Source organism: Solanum lycopersicum, chromosome 8 (genome assembly GCF_036512215.1).
Source record: "Solanum lycopersicum chromosome 8, SLM_r2.1".
NCBI lineage: Eukaryota > Viridiplantae > Streptophyta > Magnoliopsida > Solanales > Solanaceae > Solanum > Solanum lycopersicum.
Window position 1 is genome coordinate 56,164,939 of NC_090807.1, and position 16,515 is coordinate 56,181,453.

Sequence of the window (16,515 nt, forward strand, 5' to 3'; positions counted from 1 at the left end):
TATATATGCTTTGACTAATAGGCAGGATTAGGAGGCGTCACCTAATGTGATCACAGATATATTATCACTATTCTCCCGAAGTGTGTATACATTGATAGACCCAGGTTCCACCTTATCATATATATCTCCCTTTGTTGCTAGTAGGATCGGAATAGAGTCTGAGTTGATAGAACCATTTGAGGTAGCTACACCTATAGGAGATTTTGTCATAGCTACGCGAGTATATAGGAATTGTTCAGTAGTTATATATAGTCGTCGTACCGTAGCAGATCTAATAGAGTTAAATATGATTGAGTTTGATATTATCATGGGCATGGATTGGTTGGCTGCTTGTTATGCTAATGTTGATTGCAGAGGAAAGATAGTTCGATTTCAATTTCGAGGGGAACCGATTATAGAGTGGAAGGGAAGTACAGTATCGTCGAAAGGTAAGTTCATTTCATACCTCAAGGCCGGGAAGATGGTTAGAAAAGGCTATATTTACCATTTGATTCGGGTGCATGACATAAAGGCAGAGGCACCGACTCTTCAATCAGTCCCGGTAGTTAATGAATTTCCCGATGTATTCCCCGAGGAACTTCCAGGCCTTCCTCCAGAACGAGAGATAGAGTTTACTATAGATGTACTGCCAGATGCCCAGCCTATATCTATACCTCCTTATAGAATGGCACCTGCTGAGTTGAAAGAATTGAAAGAGCAATTGAGTAATTTGCTAGAAAAGGGCTTCATCAAGCCTAGTACGTCACCTTGGGGAGCACCGGTACTGTTTGTGAGGAAGAAGGATGGGTCTCTGCGGATGTGCATTGATTATAGGCAGTTGAACAAAGTAACAATAAAGAACAGGTATCCCCTCCCAAGGATTGACGATCTATTTGACCAGTTGCAGGGTGCAAAGTGTTTTTCAAAGATAGACTTGCGGTCAGGTTATCATCAGGTGCGGGTAAGGGAGGCAGATATTCCTAAGACGGCATTCCGGATCCGATATGGGCATTATGAGTTTAGAGTGCTGTCTTTTGGGCTGACTAATGCTCCAGCGGTGTTCATGGATTTAATGAATCGAGTATTTAAACCATTCCTTGATATGTTTGTTATTGTATTTATAGACGATATTCTGGTCTATTCACGTTCAGAAGAGGAGCATGCAGATCATTTAAGGAAGGTACTTAGGGTGCTTTAGCACCAGAAGTTGTATGCTAAATTTTCTAAGTGCGAGTTCTGGTAAGAATTTACTTTGCTTCTAGTCGAGACAATACAAGGGCCAACGGCTTTTGGTATTCAAAATGTGTTGGGTTGTTAGTACTATTTTTCCAATGTTCATTTTTTTCTTTTTGGTGATATGAAAAATTGACTTTTTTATTTTATTTTTATTGTTGGCTTTTTTTGGTTTGTGTATTCAAGAAAATTTAGATGTTATGGTGTAAAAAGTATATATGTTTTTTAACACCTAGAATGTGGTCTTAATCGGCTAAAATATGTATTTTTTTTAACTGCAGATTCTGCGTTCAATGATATCGTAAAGGATTGATATAATATCAACCAGCCAAACAGTATGTTGGTGGTATCATTGATTACTTTGATTATGTTGAATTCAAGAATCTCAATCTTACTGACTCGGAAAAGATGATCGATTTATGTGGTTACATGAATGATTCAATAATATTTTGACATAAATGTGAGAAGCTTGGAAACAAATGGAGATTTGTCTCTACGGAGGTTGTAAAAGCGCATAACATAAAAAAATTTATCCTCAAATATAGAGTAGTAAAGTTATATTTTGAGCATTTGGACTCTTATATTGGAATAGACGATACAATTGAGTTTGGTTGCATTCCAGGGAATGAAAATCGATGTCGTTGGACCTGTTGAAAAAGAGTTTGAAAGGGAAAACTTATCCTCGGGAGATGATTTTGAGGATTATGAAAATGAATTCTCCAATGACGAGCTGATGGTTGATAATTTTGAGGATGACAGAGAGCTTATTACCGATGAAATTTAAAAAAAAATGTTACATGAAAATGGAGATCCTTATTGTGTTAACTCTGAAGAAAATAAGAGTTTGGATGGTGATTCAGACAATGAAAGTTTTGATTTTCCGAAGCACAATGCAAAGACTGGTTGGGGAAAAAAATCCAATTTTGGCTTTGAAATACACTTTTGAATGCAAGGAAGAGTTCAAAAATGTTTTACCAACTCATGAGGTAAGCCAAGGAAAAGATATTCAGTGAAAAAAGAATGATAAAGGATGACGGCACAATGATTGTACCTGGGAAATAATGGCATATTCATTCTTTGGAACTGAGCCAAGAAAACAGAGGTTTTGTTTAAGATCTTTGTATGTCACGTGAGTTGTATATCTTTGTTTAATGTGACACAAAAAAATTTGTGTAGTTAGATTTTAGGATAAAAGACTAAATTGATAAGTTTTTAACATAGATAAAAAAACCTTTTCATAAGCTACATACACGAGGGATCAAATCAATCTAAGTCCATACATTTAAGGACTATTTTCATCATTTTCTCCTACATTTTCAATTTTAAATTATCGATTTAAAAAAATGAAAATATAAATGTTGATATGAAAAGCTTTATTAATTAAATAAACAATCTAATTATCGTAGTTTCATTCTAAATTACATGATTTTATAGCAATATTATTGGTTCAATCAACAATATTCAATCTACTTGATCGTAAATTATGTGACTTTACGTTTCTATAAATGACTATATAATAGAAATAAACAAATTAAAGTATATTTGTGCAAAATTATGGTGAGGAAAGAAATACTTAAATTTTATTCAAATATAGTTATGCACAAAATTCAAAAGTTAGAAAGATTTTTTTAATTATTTTTTTGATATTCGTTGCTCGTAATAACACTCATTTAATACATACTTGTGTCACATAAGATCCATTAATATTAAAAATTTATATTTCAACTTTCAATCTTGTAGGGTGCATTGCAAGAAGAAATAATTAAGTTGCTATACTGAAACATTACCGTTGAGATTGTACTTCTATAATAAAATTAAACACATAATTTAATCGTATCAAGATTATCAGAGTGTTGAATAAATGATTTTTTTCAAAAAAAAGACTACGCATGTTTAGCGTTGAAGATGTAGAAAAAGTATCAAGAGTTGTTAATACTTTGGACACCCTTAGCATAATAAGTTACTATGGCTTAGCAATTGGATGCTCTCTTGTAGGGTCCAAACGCGCAGGTTCGAACCCATGTACCAACTCATCTTTGTAGTTATTTATTAAGTAACTCTTCTTTTTTTTTTTGAACTCGTAATTTATAAGTTTTAAATTCGAAGCTATGAGTACGTATATTATTTTTGACTTAAAATAAGTATTAAATCTTTTATTTATTTATTTTATTCAAATCTTACAAATTGCTCAACGAACCCACTACAGAAACACTCAATCTGATGCAACAATTTTGGCAACTGACAAGTGTTCATTTCGAACTCCTTGTACAAAATGATATATATGCGAATTTAAATTTGAAATCTAAATATAAATTTTGAACTTTTAAATTTGTGAATCAAATTCTTATTTTATGTTTAGGGGATTAAAGAAAAATAAAAATTACCTTATAGGTTTAGTATAATTTTTTATTGAAAAAAAGTTCTAAAAACACATCTCTCTTTTTTATACTACTTTTATCATGGTGTGTGTAATACACTCTTTTATTTTAAAAAAATTGTCACAACACACTATACATGGATAAAATTAGGGGTGTGCATCAGTCGGTTCGGTTCGATTTTATATATTATCGATTCGATTTATTGATTTTTTCGATTTTTAAATATGTTAACCCGATAACAAACCAATAAGATATTCTTTGTCGGTTTTCGATTTATCGATCTTTTATCATTATCTGTTCGGTTTTCGATTTACCCAATAAGAAAATGTCCGTAAAATATTATATGTCTTCTCACTTCTCTAAATGTTTTTGATATAGTGAAACAAGAAAGATGATGAAAGATTACATCAATAAGATAAAATATAGTACGACTGTTATAATTACATGTTATCAACAAACATAGTATGCATTTTTTTATGTTAATCAAGTTACAGACCTTTACAAACTTGCAAATTCTACAACCTAAATTTACAAACTAAAACCGGAAAATGGTCTAAAATGCCCTTGAAGTATCAGAAATGGTACAAAATTACCCTCCATCCACCTATTGGCTCCAAAATACCCTTCTCATCCACCTTTTGGCTCCAAAATATCCTTCTCATCCACCTTTGAGTTCAAAATGAACCACTTATTTAACGATTTTAAATTTTATCTAGTTAAAAAAAATTTTAATACACGACGCTCAACTATTTGTTATAATTTAACTTATTAATATAATTTATTAACCAATCTACTACCCACTCATCGCTAATTAAACCACAGCCAATTAATAAATCTGCTTCATTACTAATGCAGAACAAGAAAGCTACTAAAATGAGTATTTCTAAAAATTTAAGGCAAAAATGTCTATAGAAGTACATTATCATACATTCAAGTCCTTAATCAAAATTATAATTCAAGTGTCTGAATAAAAATTAACGATAAACTTAAAAGTCTGACTATATTCATCTTTATTATTCATTTGTCTCAATTATGTGATGTTACTTAATAGATAACTTTTTAAAAAAGAATATATTAAAGTTTTATTATATAAAACAAATAATAAATATTTATAAAATTATATTTAAAAGTGCATGAATTAATTCGAGAGGTGCTACTTCTTTACCTTCAATCATAAATTTCGAATTCAAGCTTGAAACAAAATCCTATTGAATGCTTCCTCCTAAATAAGCGGCTCAACCTAAATTTAATTGGGGCTTCAATTCGGACTCAATAATTTTGAATGTCATTTTCAGGAATCGATAATTTCGTCGTGCTTTAGTAGTGTTAAGTGTAATTTTGATATTAGAAATGGTTTGTTAATTGGGTGGGACTTAATTTGTAATGGGTGGTAGTGGGTTGGTTTATAAATAATAATAATAAATTAAATTATATCCAATAGTTGAGCGCCAAATATTTTAAAAAATATTTAAATAGTTTAAATTTGAAACCGTTAAATAAGTGGTCAATTTTGAACCCGAAGGTGGATGACAAGGGTATTTTGGAGCCAATAGGAGGGTGAAAAGGGTATTTTGGAGCCAATAGGTGGATGGAGGGTAGTTTTGTACCATTTTCAATATTTCGAGGGTATTTTAGGCCCTTTTCCGAAACTAAAACTAAAATAAACTAGTCCAACAAGACTAAAACTAAAACTAAAATCAAATAGCTTCAATTGTGAACCCTTAATTTAATCTTTAGGTTTTGAGTAAATAGTAAAATCTAGTAAAGCGGTCTAGTGTGAAGTTGCTAGAGTCCTAATAATTTGACATAGTTATAGTGTTTAATTATATATTAAATTATTTATACTTAATAATTAGACAGGATAAAATAACAAATTATTATCGTCGTATTGAGTTATCGATTTTCCAATAACCCAATAGTAAAAATTGATACCGAATCAATAACCCAATTTTTTTTATAAACCCATTAAAAACTCAATAACCCAATAAAAATAACTCAATAACATTTTTCGGTTCAATTTCCGCACACCCCTAGATAAAATATTCAACTTTGACAAAAATTAAATAAATTATTAACATTAGTTAAAATTAAAAATTAAAAATTACTATCCAAAAAAATAATACTTCTTTTATAAAATAAAATATAAAATATTTTTCTTACCCCACTTCATCACTTTCTCTCACTAGACCCACCCCACCCCACACCCTACCATATTTTAAAATTCTTTTGTTTTGTTTAAATTTCTTTTATAAAAGAGTTTAACTTCTTCTTTTTAATTCATCTCCCCGCCGCGCTGAAATACTAATTTAGAGATTATTTTATTTTTTTTAAAAAAACAATTCTGCCCACCCCACCTAGCTAACCCTCTGCTTCCAATTTTTTTTCCATTTTGTGTTATATATATATATATATATATATATATATATATATATATATCTTTTACTTGTCGCGACAAGACATTTTTTAATTTTTACTTATTTATGTAATATTTGGTATACTAATATTTTCTTTTTTTCTAAAAATATATGTATGTACATATCTAACACAAAATGAAAAAAAGAAAAAAAAATTAGGTTTGGAGGGTTAAATAGGATGGAATAAGAAAATAAAATAATATTAATTTTTTTTTTGGCTGGGGTGGGGGAATGAGTGGGTGACCTTTTTTGGGAGGGAGAAGTGAAGTATGAATTTTTTAAGAATATTTTATAAAAGTTTTTTTTAATAAAAAAAAAAGGATGTGGGATTGTGTGTGGGGGGTACGTAGAGGAGGTGGTGGAGTGGGGTAAGAAAAATAAAAATAAAAATAAAAATTTATAACTATTGATAGTTAATTGTTTAACTTTGTCAAGGTAAAATATTTATCTATGTGAAATGTCATGTGTCAATGATTTTTTCAAATTAAAAGAGAGACACACTGAGGTGTATTTCTCAAATTAAAATATCACAATCTCAATAGTTTACGTGTGAAACTCAAAAAAAAAAAACATAATTTAGATATATTTTTGATACTTATTTCTTTTTTTTAATTGAAGACTAATAAATACCCTCCAATTCCCTAGATCCACCCTTGCCCTTCTCTCTCCTAATGGTAAAAAAATTTAGGAAATATTTTCTTTTAAGGGTCCTAACATGATGGTGATGAAATTCAAGATTTACCAAACAGAAATTAAGAAGGCAAAAGCGACATTTTATTGTTATAAATTGGAGGGAGCCAAAAGGTAGTAATAACCACAAAAATTTCATCTCCATTTTGATTCCCATAAGTTATACACACATCTTTACCTCTAAGAATGGGAATTCAAAAGGTATAATATGTTTTTTTTCAAGATTTTTTAGAAGTTCAAAGACCAATTCATTATTTATCAACCATATACTCATGATTAATTCATTGATCATTTTGTTAAATCATAAAACATATGTTTGAATGTTTATCTAAAGTTTTTTCCCTTTTTTTATGGGTTTTGAAATAGGAGTTTGATTTGATGGCAGTCTCAACCAAAGGTGATGACACACCATTGATATTGAGGAAGAATTTGTGTGTCAATGTGGTGGAACCTAATATTAAAAATGAAATATCTTCACAAAAATTGGACATAATTTTGACTCAATTTATGGAGATACTGTCCAAGAGGAAAAAGTATCATATTGGTAAGCATACGTTTAAGTCTTTTCGTAAAAACATATTTACTTTTAACTCAACATAATTAAACAAACATTAGAGAGGTAAAATCTCTATAGACGGTATGACTTTGAGGTTTAAAATTCACTTTTTATATTAGAAAATCACTCAATTTTGTGTTGTAACTCAAAGTCATTCAAGTATAGATTTTTCACTTAGAAAGTTATTCAGCTTTGTTTTATATCTCAAGAGTCTTTCAATTATATTAATGATATTTCACTCTGAAAATCACCCTAAACAATTTTTAAATTAATGTTGTTGAAATACATTTTATATTAAGCTAAATTTTTAAAGAACAAAAAGATACTCATTTGAACTATTCTATTGATTACATAACTCAATTCCTTTGTTTATCAAAGTATTTATGAGTTGAAAGGCATACATTGGTTATCCCTAACTAATTTTATAACTTATTTAAACGTTTTGATTTGATCAAACACTTATGATTTTATTCTTAATTTACAGGTTATCCAATTAACGTGTGTTACGAACATCATGCCACTTTAGCCCCACTTTTGCAATTTCATTTGAACAATTGTGGAGACCCCTTTACTCAGCACCCTACAGATTTTCATTCAAAAGATTTTGAAGTGGCTGTTTTAGATTGGTTTGCACAACTCTGGGAAATAGAGAAAGATGAATATTGGGGATACATTACTAGTGGTGGCACTGAGGGCAATCTCCATGGCCTTTTGGTTGGGTAGGGTTTCACTTTCAGAGGCGAATCTAGTTTTTGAGCTACGAATTTATTTATATAGTCGGAGATGTCTAAATGATATAATGTGCTTTTATCACTTTTATGCATTATTATATATTTGTGCAGAAGAGAGCTACTTCCAAGTGGGATATTATATGCATCAAAAGATTCACATTACTCGATTTTCAAAGCAGCAAGAATGTATCGAATGGAGCTACAAACTATCAACACTTTAGTTAATGGGGAGATTGATTATGAAGATTTGAAATCAAAGTTGCTTGTCAACAAGAACAAACCAGCTATCATCAATATCAATATTGGTAAAAATACATACATATATAATCCTACATCTTATAACATCACCTTTGGTAAATTAGTATATATCTGTGTATAGGAACAACCTTCAAAGGAGCTATTGATGACCTTGATTTCGTCATACAAACACTTGAAAATTGTGGATATTCCAGTGATAGATATTACATCCATTGCGATGCAGCCTTGAGTGGCTTAATTCTCCCCTTTATCAAACATGTAAGCTTATTTTTGTTCAATTTTCCTTCAACGTTTTTCGATCGAAGTTACAATGACATAGTCTCTTTCTATGGTATTTGACAATAGGCAAAAAAAATTACCTTCATGAAACCAATTGGAAGTATTTCAGTTTCAGGGCACAAATTCTTGGGATGTCCAATGCCTTGTGGCATTCAGATAACAAGGAAAACTTATGTCAGCACCCTCTCAAAAATTGAGTATATTGCCTCAATAGACACAACAATTTCTGGTAGTCGATATGGATTGACACCAATATTCTTGTGGTACTATTTAAACATGAAAGGACATGCCGGATTGCAACAAGATTCCATAACATGCATTGAGAATGCTCGATATTTGAAAGATAAACTTGTTAAAGCAGGAATAGGTGCTATGCTCAATGAATTTAGCATTATAGTTGTTTTTGAACGACCTTGTGATCATAAATTCATTCTCCGTTGGCAACTGTGTTACTTAAGTGGCTTGGCACATATTGTGGTTATGCCAGGTATCACAAGAGAAATAATAAATAGTTTCTTCAATGAACTAATGCAAGAGAGGAAGAGGTGGTTTCAGGATGGAAAAACTAAGCCTCCTTGTCTAGCAGATGAGTTTGGCTCTCAAAATTGTATGTGCTCCCATAACAAGATGCATAACTAAACTCCTTGGAACCATGACTTCAAATGGTCATGATTATCAAGTATGTTTTTTATGCAACAGTGACTCAATAAAATTTATGATCTAAATCCATCTACAGTTTTCTAATAAATTTACATGTATACTTTCTTTGTTGTGCTTTTACACCAAAGTTACTCAATAAGATTTGTAATGTAGAGTCATTTAGAGTTTTCAAATAAATTTTCATGTATACGTTGTTTACAAATTTTTTAATTAAACTTTTTACAATTAGGAATGGCAATAGTTCAGGTTGGGGTGGGTTAGGGCGGGGCAAACCTCAACCCGCTAAGATTTAACCCCCCCCCCCCCTTACCCCGTCCCATTTAGAATTTTTTCAATGTTGTAACTTGTCCCGCCCTGCCTCGTTTAAGTTTTAATTTACACTTTTTATATGATCTACAATCTTATTGAACCACAGTTCCATTAATTCATTCACTTGCACTAACACACGATTTGAAAGTTGATAGGATCTTGAATTAGTATTACAATTGTACTAAAAAGTGAGACATGTCCTTTTCCAATCAAATCCTTCAGTAAGTGTGTGTTCGATTGTTCGTCTAAATTTTTGAAAGGTATTTTCTTTATGAAAATAATTTTTCAAAATAAGAAAAATGACTTTTTAGCGAAAGTAATGAAAAATAAATTCCACAAACTCTTTACATTTACTATGTCCTCCCCACTTATTCAATATGATTAGGGTAAAAAAATACATTCTAAGAAGCAGAATCTATTAGTTATAGGTTATTAATTCTAAATCTAGAAAGATGGAAAATATATTGAACGTTCTGAAGATAGATGAAAGAGTTGTTGCTTATTTACATGCACTTGTTCACTTGTTTCATTCAAATATTGTCTACACATTTATATATATATACATGATTTGTACCATTAAATACTGATCAATACAAAACTATTAAAATCTCCTAATTGAATATCACCAATTATTCATTGTGTTATTCTGCATTACTTTTATTTATCTTTTGAGATCAGCCAAAGCACAATTGAATTAATGGGCCGTTTGGCCCAACAAAACCCATCCTTACCCTTCCCTTTTAATGTTCTAAGAATATTAGCTTTGACCCGCCTCGCCCTGCCCTATCCCATTTAAGTGGTGTCCCCTGTCTTGTCCCGTTAAACCCTTGCCTTGCCCCGCTGCTCCATTGCCATTCCTACTTATAATATAAGCATACTATTCATTTGTAACTGTAAATTACTACTGATGCAAACAAGTAGAAGACATGCTTTGCTAACAGAAAAAAATGAGAGTCATACAGACAAATTTCATGTAAAATATGGTATGAGAAATCATGTAGATTTTAATCTTGAAATAGGATTAGTCACAAGGAACCGTGAAGTTTTTTATAATCTTCAAAACCAGTTCATGGCAAATGAATAGATACTATTTGCATAAATAATCAAAGACTCTAATCATCTCTATTTACAATTATGTCCGTCTCTCTCAAATATTAGAGTCTCTGCAGCTTTGGAGAACATAGCAAACCTCCTTCATTGATGGCCTACCAGATGGTGATGCTCCTGTACACATCAATCCTAGTTTAAAAACACTTCTCATTTGTTCCAAATTACTTGTTTCCATCACTTCTTTATCGAGGGCATCGAGAATGGAATTCCCCTCTCTGTAACGCTGTAGCGCCCATTCTGCTAGATTCATTTGCTCATCCCTGAGAACGGGTTCTCTCCCTGTTGTCAATTCTAATAGCACCACTCCATAGCTGTAGATATCAGTCTTTACGTTCACTTTGAATGTCGAGGCATACTCTGTCAGGACCAAATATTAAAATTTGATATATTAGAATTGGATTTTAGAAGATTGAATATTCATAAATGTTTGAACTGTTATGTACCTGGTGCAATGTAACCAAATGTTCCAGCAATAGCAGATGCTGTCTCGGGATCGTCATCCCGCCTGGATAGTATTTTTGCTAGTCCAAAATCTGATATTTTTGCATTGAATTCTGAGTCCAGAAGGATATTGCTGGACTTAATGTCTCTATGAATGATGGCTCGAGTGCAATGATGGTGCATATAGCATAGTCCTTGAGCTGCACCAATGGCTATATTTAGTCTCTTTCGCCAATCCAGGGCCGGGGTACTACTTTGACCTGGTGATGCTGCTTTTTTCTCTCCGTGAAGCCATTTGTCGAGGCTTTGTTTCTCAAAGTATTCATAGACTAGAAGCTTTCTGTCTAAACTTGAGATGCAACACATGAGCTTGACAATGTTGTTGTGTCGAATGCTACCAAGTGTTCTAACTTCTGCCACGAACTCCTTTTGGTTTCTTCCACCTGATTTTCCCCCATGACCTATGCTTTTAACAGCATAAGTATTGCCTGTTTGGTCGATCACAACTCGATAGACCTTCCCTGATCCTCCATTTCCTATTATGTTTTCGTCTTTCAAGCTACACAAAATGCCTTCTGTAGTCACCTTCAACTTCTGAAATGAAATGAGCTTCATGTCATCTTTAACATTCCGCTTCTTTGTTTTCCACCAATGCTTTCTGACCATGTAAAAGATCCATGTTAACTGTATTGCTACCCCAAATCCTACAATAGGAATAATAATAATCAAGTGTTTTGGTCTCGAAGATTTTTGAACCTCATCACCAGAGGAACAGCTTGGTAGGCTAGGTACGGATAAGTTCTTGGATGCAGAACAAAGATTGGACTCGTCAAAACAATTCTCTTCGTATGTTAACTTCACAAATTCAGCAGAAATGCTTCCTGAGAATTTGTTGGAACAAAGCTTTAAAGTATTTCTAGGCCTGAGATGCTCTATACTTTGCGAGATATCTCCTGATAACTGATTATACGACAAATCCAGAGCATGCAGTCCAGGTAAATACTGAAATCCCCTTGGTATAGAACCAGTCAATTGGTTATGTGAAAGATCCATATCATACAAACTAAACAAGGTCATTTCATCAGGTATCACACTGGACAAATAGTTGAAACTTAGCGACAGGTGACGCAAATGATGCAACTGAAACAACTTGTTAGTAATTGAACCACTTAAAGAATTATGTGACATGTCCAATTTCACAATATTTTTCAAGTTACCAATATCTTCTGGTATCGAACCGTTCAGGTAGTTCTCAGAGAGATTAAGATTTTTCAGCTGGGATGATGCTATTTCTTTTGGCATCTCACCAGACAACATATTACCATTAAGATACAAATTGAGTAATTGTTTCATCTCAAACAACTCACCTGGAATCCGGTCGCTCAATGAATTATTGGACAAATCCAAATGTTGTAACATGGAGCAATCTTTCAGGCTTAGTGGTATGATTCCTGAAATATTATTGTTGGAGAGATCAATGAAGGTAAGGTTCTTGAGCTCACATAGTATCGATGAGATTGTTCCGGTTATGTTTTTTCCTCCAAGATGTAGTTCTGTGACTACCCTGTCATCGATGCACCAAACTCCAGACCAAGTGCATTCTGAAGAATTTGAATTCCATGACTGGAGGAACTCCGAATCGCTCCAGTGTTGTTTCAATTTTAACAACACGGTCTGTTCTAACTGTAAACTTGGGCTAATTAGGACGAAGTAAATGAGGAAAAACAATTGCATTTTTTCATTGATACTTTCCATTTTTTTTCTTTTAATTTTGGCAGTGAAGTCACTTAAATACAATAAAGAGCTCATACTTGAAGTCAACGTAGTTATTTCCATTTGAAGTAACTTCAAATTTGCGTTATTTAGGGTGGAAGCTGCAGTGTACTTTCCTAATAAATTAGTGTGAAGCAACACTCATTGACTAGTTGTCTCCTTCTGATCAACTCCACATGCCAATTGACATTCAGTATGAGTTGTAAATCATCGGTTCATAAACTCTCATTGGATGGTTATTACGTCATATTGTATCGGACTAATATCATGATTGAATAGATTGTCCCATTTTTCGTTGTTACATAATATGACATATCAATAATTTGAAGTATAAACAAAAGTAGGACATGCAGTAGAACTATAAAAAAAAACATGATTATTAAATCGGAAAAAAACTCAAATATGTCATCGAACTTTCAGAAACAACTCATTTATGCCTTTGGCTCATCTATACCATTTCCTTTTGAGAAAAGGCTCATATATGTCATTATTTATTAACCAAAAATAGTTTCATTTTGCAGTTTTTTACACATAGTCAATTATGATTTGGCCACATCATTAAATAATTTTTTTTTAAAAGGGAAAAAGCTTAAATATGTTATCGCACTTTGAGAAAAGTTCTATCTCTATCTTATTCGATCTGTTAAAAGTTTATCTATTTATATCATTTCAATTAACAAATAATGACATGGATAAACCTATTCTCAAATGAAAATATCATAGATGAGCCAAACATTTAACGGATGATATAGATGAGATTTTTCTCAAATTTCACTGAGATATTTAAGCCTTTATGACGAAAAAAAAGAAGGTGATCACACCAAATTGATAGGTGGTTACAAGAAATAGGACTTTTTGTTACCTCATGTGTTACTTAATGATACAATATAATAAAATTTAAATAAAAATCAAATCAAATGTTAAATTTAAATTAACAACACAAAGCTATGTAATAAGTCCGTCCAAACAGGCTTAAAGATGACCCACTGGACTATATAATAATATGTTCTTTGCCGGAAAAAAAAAAACATATTAGTATTTTTCAATCTATATTACTGTTCGGTTCGAAACTCGATGGATAATTAGACTGTCCCTTCATCATTCTCAAAAGGAGACGGTAGCATGAAAGGCTATTCTCCTATTTTACCAACCTTTAGATGCAATTTGGTATATTCTTCAATGGGAAAAGGGTCTGATATATTCCTTAACTTTGTCATTTGGAGCTGATATACCCCTCGTTATAAAAGTGGCTCATATATGTTCTTATCGTTATACAAACGGCTCACATATACCCCTGCCGTTACAAAATGACTCACATATACCCTTCATTTAATTGAAGTTAAAAAATTAGTTTTAAATTTATATTTATTATTTCTAATTTTTTAAAAAAATTATTTAAGGGTATATATGATTCTTCTATCAAAGTTCAACGTATATTTTAATTTTTTCATACATAAATTATTTTTTGACTTCTTTTATTATAATTATTTGAGTTTCTTATTCTTATTTTATTTTTTTCTTTCATTCCTTAGTTTAAAGAGAAAAAAAATTAAACTATTTTTGTGTGTATTGTAATTTGATTTCGCATTCGAAGAAAAAATTTGGTCATCTACGATAAGTTTTACAAGAATATTAGTGAAACATAAATAAATTTGATTATCAAAATAATAATTTTAAATTAGTCATTGAAACAAAAAAAAAAGTCAAAAAAAATGTTTGACGAGGATTAAATTTATTCATATGGGATTATATTTTTTAGAAAAAAATAATAAAAATTTAGATTAAAATTATTTTTTTTCATTTTCGTTAGAGGAAAAGGGTATATGTGCGTCATTTGTTTACAAGTAGGGGTATATATGAGCCACTTTCATAACAAGGGGTATATTAGCTCTAAATAACAAAGTTGAGAGGTATATCAGACTCTTTTTCGTTATGCTAATTAGTTGATTCATTACAATGAGTGTGATGAAATTTGTTATTGTATATATGTAGTATGCAAGACAAGTTGTACCAACTGAAACGACGTCATATCGCCCAAAGTAACTCTGTTAGAGATATAATCTAAGTGACTCCTTATGCAAGTTAAAAATGCATAATTTCTTGTGAAATGTAATAATAAAGGGAAGAATTTGTATAAACATTAATTAGAGTTTATTAATGAACAACTTTCACATATAGCAAACATAAAAATTATATTTGTATATAGTTATAATTAAAATTTACTATGGAGCATCGGATTGTATAACGTGCTGGCTCCTCTTCAAATTTATATAATTTCGCTAGCATGCCATTTGTGTAAATCGTTGTCAGCCTCTCGTTTGTATAAATCATTGGCAGCCTCTCAATTCAATTTTATGTGTTTGTATATCTGCATAAAATTTGAATTTGTATGCGATTGCATCAAAATAAAACGCTTGTATATCATATCTCTCTCACACACACTCTCACTCACTATATATAAACATAAATTATACATTGTATTTTGTATAATTTGTGTTTGTATAAAAGGAAGAAAGACAACAGAGAACTAGGTGGGAAAATATAAGTATTGCATAATTATACGTGTATTGAACAAAAATATATGTATATGGATGTGTATATAAATTTTCTCTCGTTTTATATAAACATAAACACAATTTATACTTTGTGTTTGTTTAAAGAGAAAGCGGTAAGGGAGAGACTGGCAAGCGAGAGAGGAAGAGTGGCGAGGGAGAGATAGAGAATGTCGGGAGAGAGAGAGAGAAGAAGAGTGGCGAGGGAGAGATGGAGAATGCCGGGAGAGAGAGAGAGGGAGAGTGGCGAGCGAAAATTTTAGGGAGAGAGACAAATTGACAATAATTTGCTATGAGATACAATTAAATCAAACTATAGTTATATTATTTAATTTAAATTAATAATTTGCAATTATATATAATTTGCCCTTTATTAATTAGAGTTAAATCTTATAATATGTTGTGAATTCATGAGTTTAACATTTGAAAAGTAAGGTCCATATATTACTTTTGACCCTTTTTTTCTTTGTATAGCACGAAAAGTTTAGCCCATAAAATCACATTTGGGCTTAATTGAGTGATACTCTAGATTAAATAGTGTTATTTTAAAAAGTACAACATTAGAAATTACTTAGTTTTGATATAAAAATACAATTTATCTTTATTTAGATTGTAATTACATTAATTCCTAAAAACTAAAATAAACGAGATACATAATATGTAGCTAGGATACATTAAAAACTAGCTATTATATATTATAAAATAAACTAAATATATAATATGTAGGTTGAACATATTATAAAATAATTTAGAATTAGGAGAAATACGAAATTTTAGAGATTTTTAAAATAGAAGAGAATATTGAAAAACAAAGGAAACATAAGACGTGTATAACCCAAATTTAATTATACAAAACTTTGTTGAAATTTTTTTATTTATTTGATATTCATATCATATAACGTCATGATAAAAAAAAATTAAATACTCAAAACATTATACAATAAACTAAAATCCATTTGATACATTTTCAACTACAATATAAACAAAATAGAAATTAAAGCAATATATTTGTAACTATCAATTCTTCACATTTTATCCAAATTGTCTTAGCTATGAAAAAAAAAAAAGAGAACGACTCACCTTGGTTCACGTTATAAGTGCATCATTACAAACAAAAATAGATATGCAACTCAACACTTGTTAAAATATATT

General features: G+C 31.1%; 2 protein-coding genes across 3 annotated transcripts; one reads left to right on the forward strand and one right to left on the reverse strand.

The window, feature by feature from the left end:
- Positions 1–6,659: 6,659 nt before the first annotated feature.
- Positions 6,660–9,247, forward strand: LOC101248320 (histidine decarboxylase-like). Of its 2 annotated transcripts, none has more exons than XM_004245097.5 (6): positions 6,660–6,895; positions 7,061–7,238; positions 7,735–7,969; positions 8,093–8,286; positions 8,361–8,497; positions 8,585–9,247. In XM_004245097.5, the coding sequence occupies exons 1-6, from the start codon at positions 6,881–6,883 to the stop codon at positions 9,155–9,157; spliced, it is 1,332 nt and encodes a 443-aa protein (XP_004245145.2). In that variant the 5' UTR covers positions 6,660–6,880; the 3' UTR covers positions 9,158–9,247. The 2 variants fall into 2 exon arrangements, with proteins under 2 accessions (XP_004245145.2, XP_069144223.1); XM_069288122.1 differs by having other exon boundaries at positions 6,679–6,808.
- Positions 9,248–10,454: 1,207 nt separating this feature from the next.
- Positions 10,455–12,948, reverse strand: LOC101246458 (leucine-rich repeat receptor-like kinase protein HAR1). The gene is made up of 2 exons (XM_004245337.5): positions 11,041–12,948; positions 10,455–10,954 (listed from the first exon to the last, which is right to left on the reverse strand). The coding sequence occupies exons 1-2, from the start codon at positions 12,872–12,874 to the stop codon at positions 10,635–10,637; spliced, it is 2,154 nt and encodes a 717-aa protein (XP_004245385.4). The 5' UTR covers positions 12,875–12,948; the 3' UTR covers positions 10,455–10,634.
- Between the last annotated feature and the right edge of the window lie 3,567 nt (positions 12,949–16,515).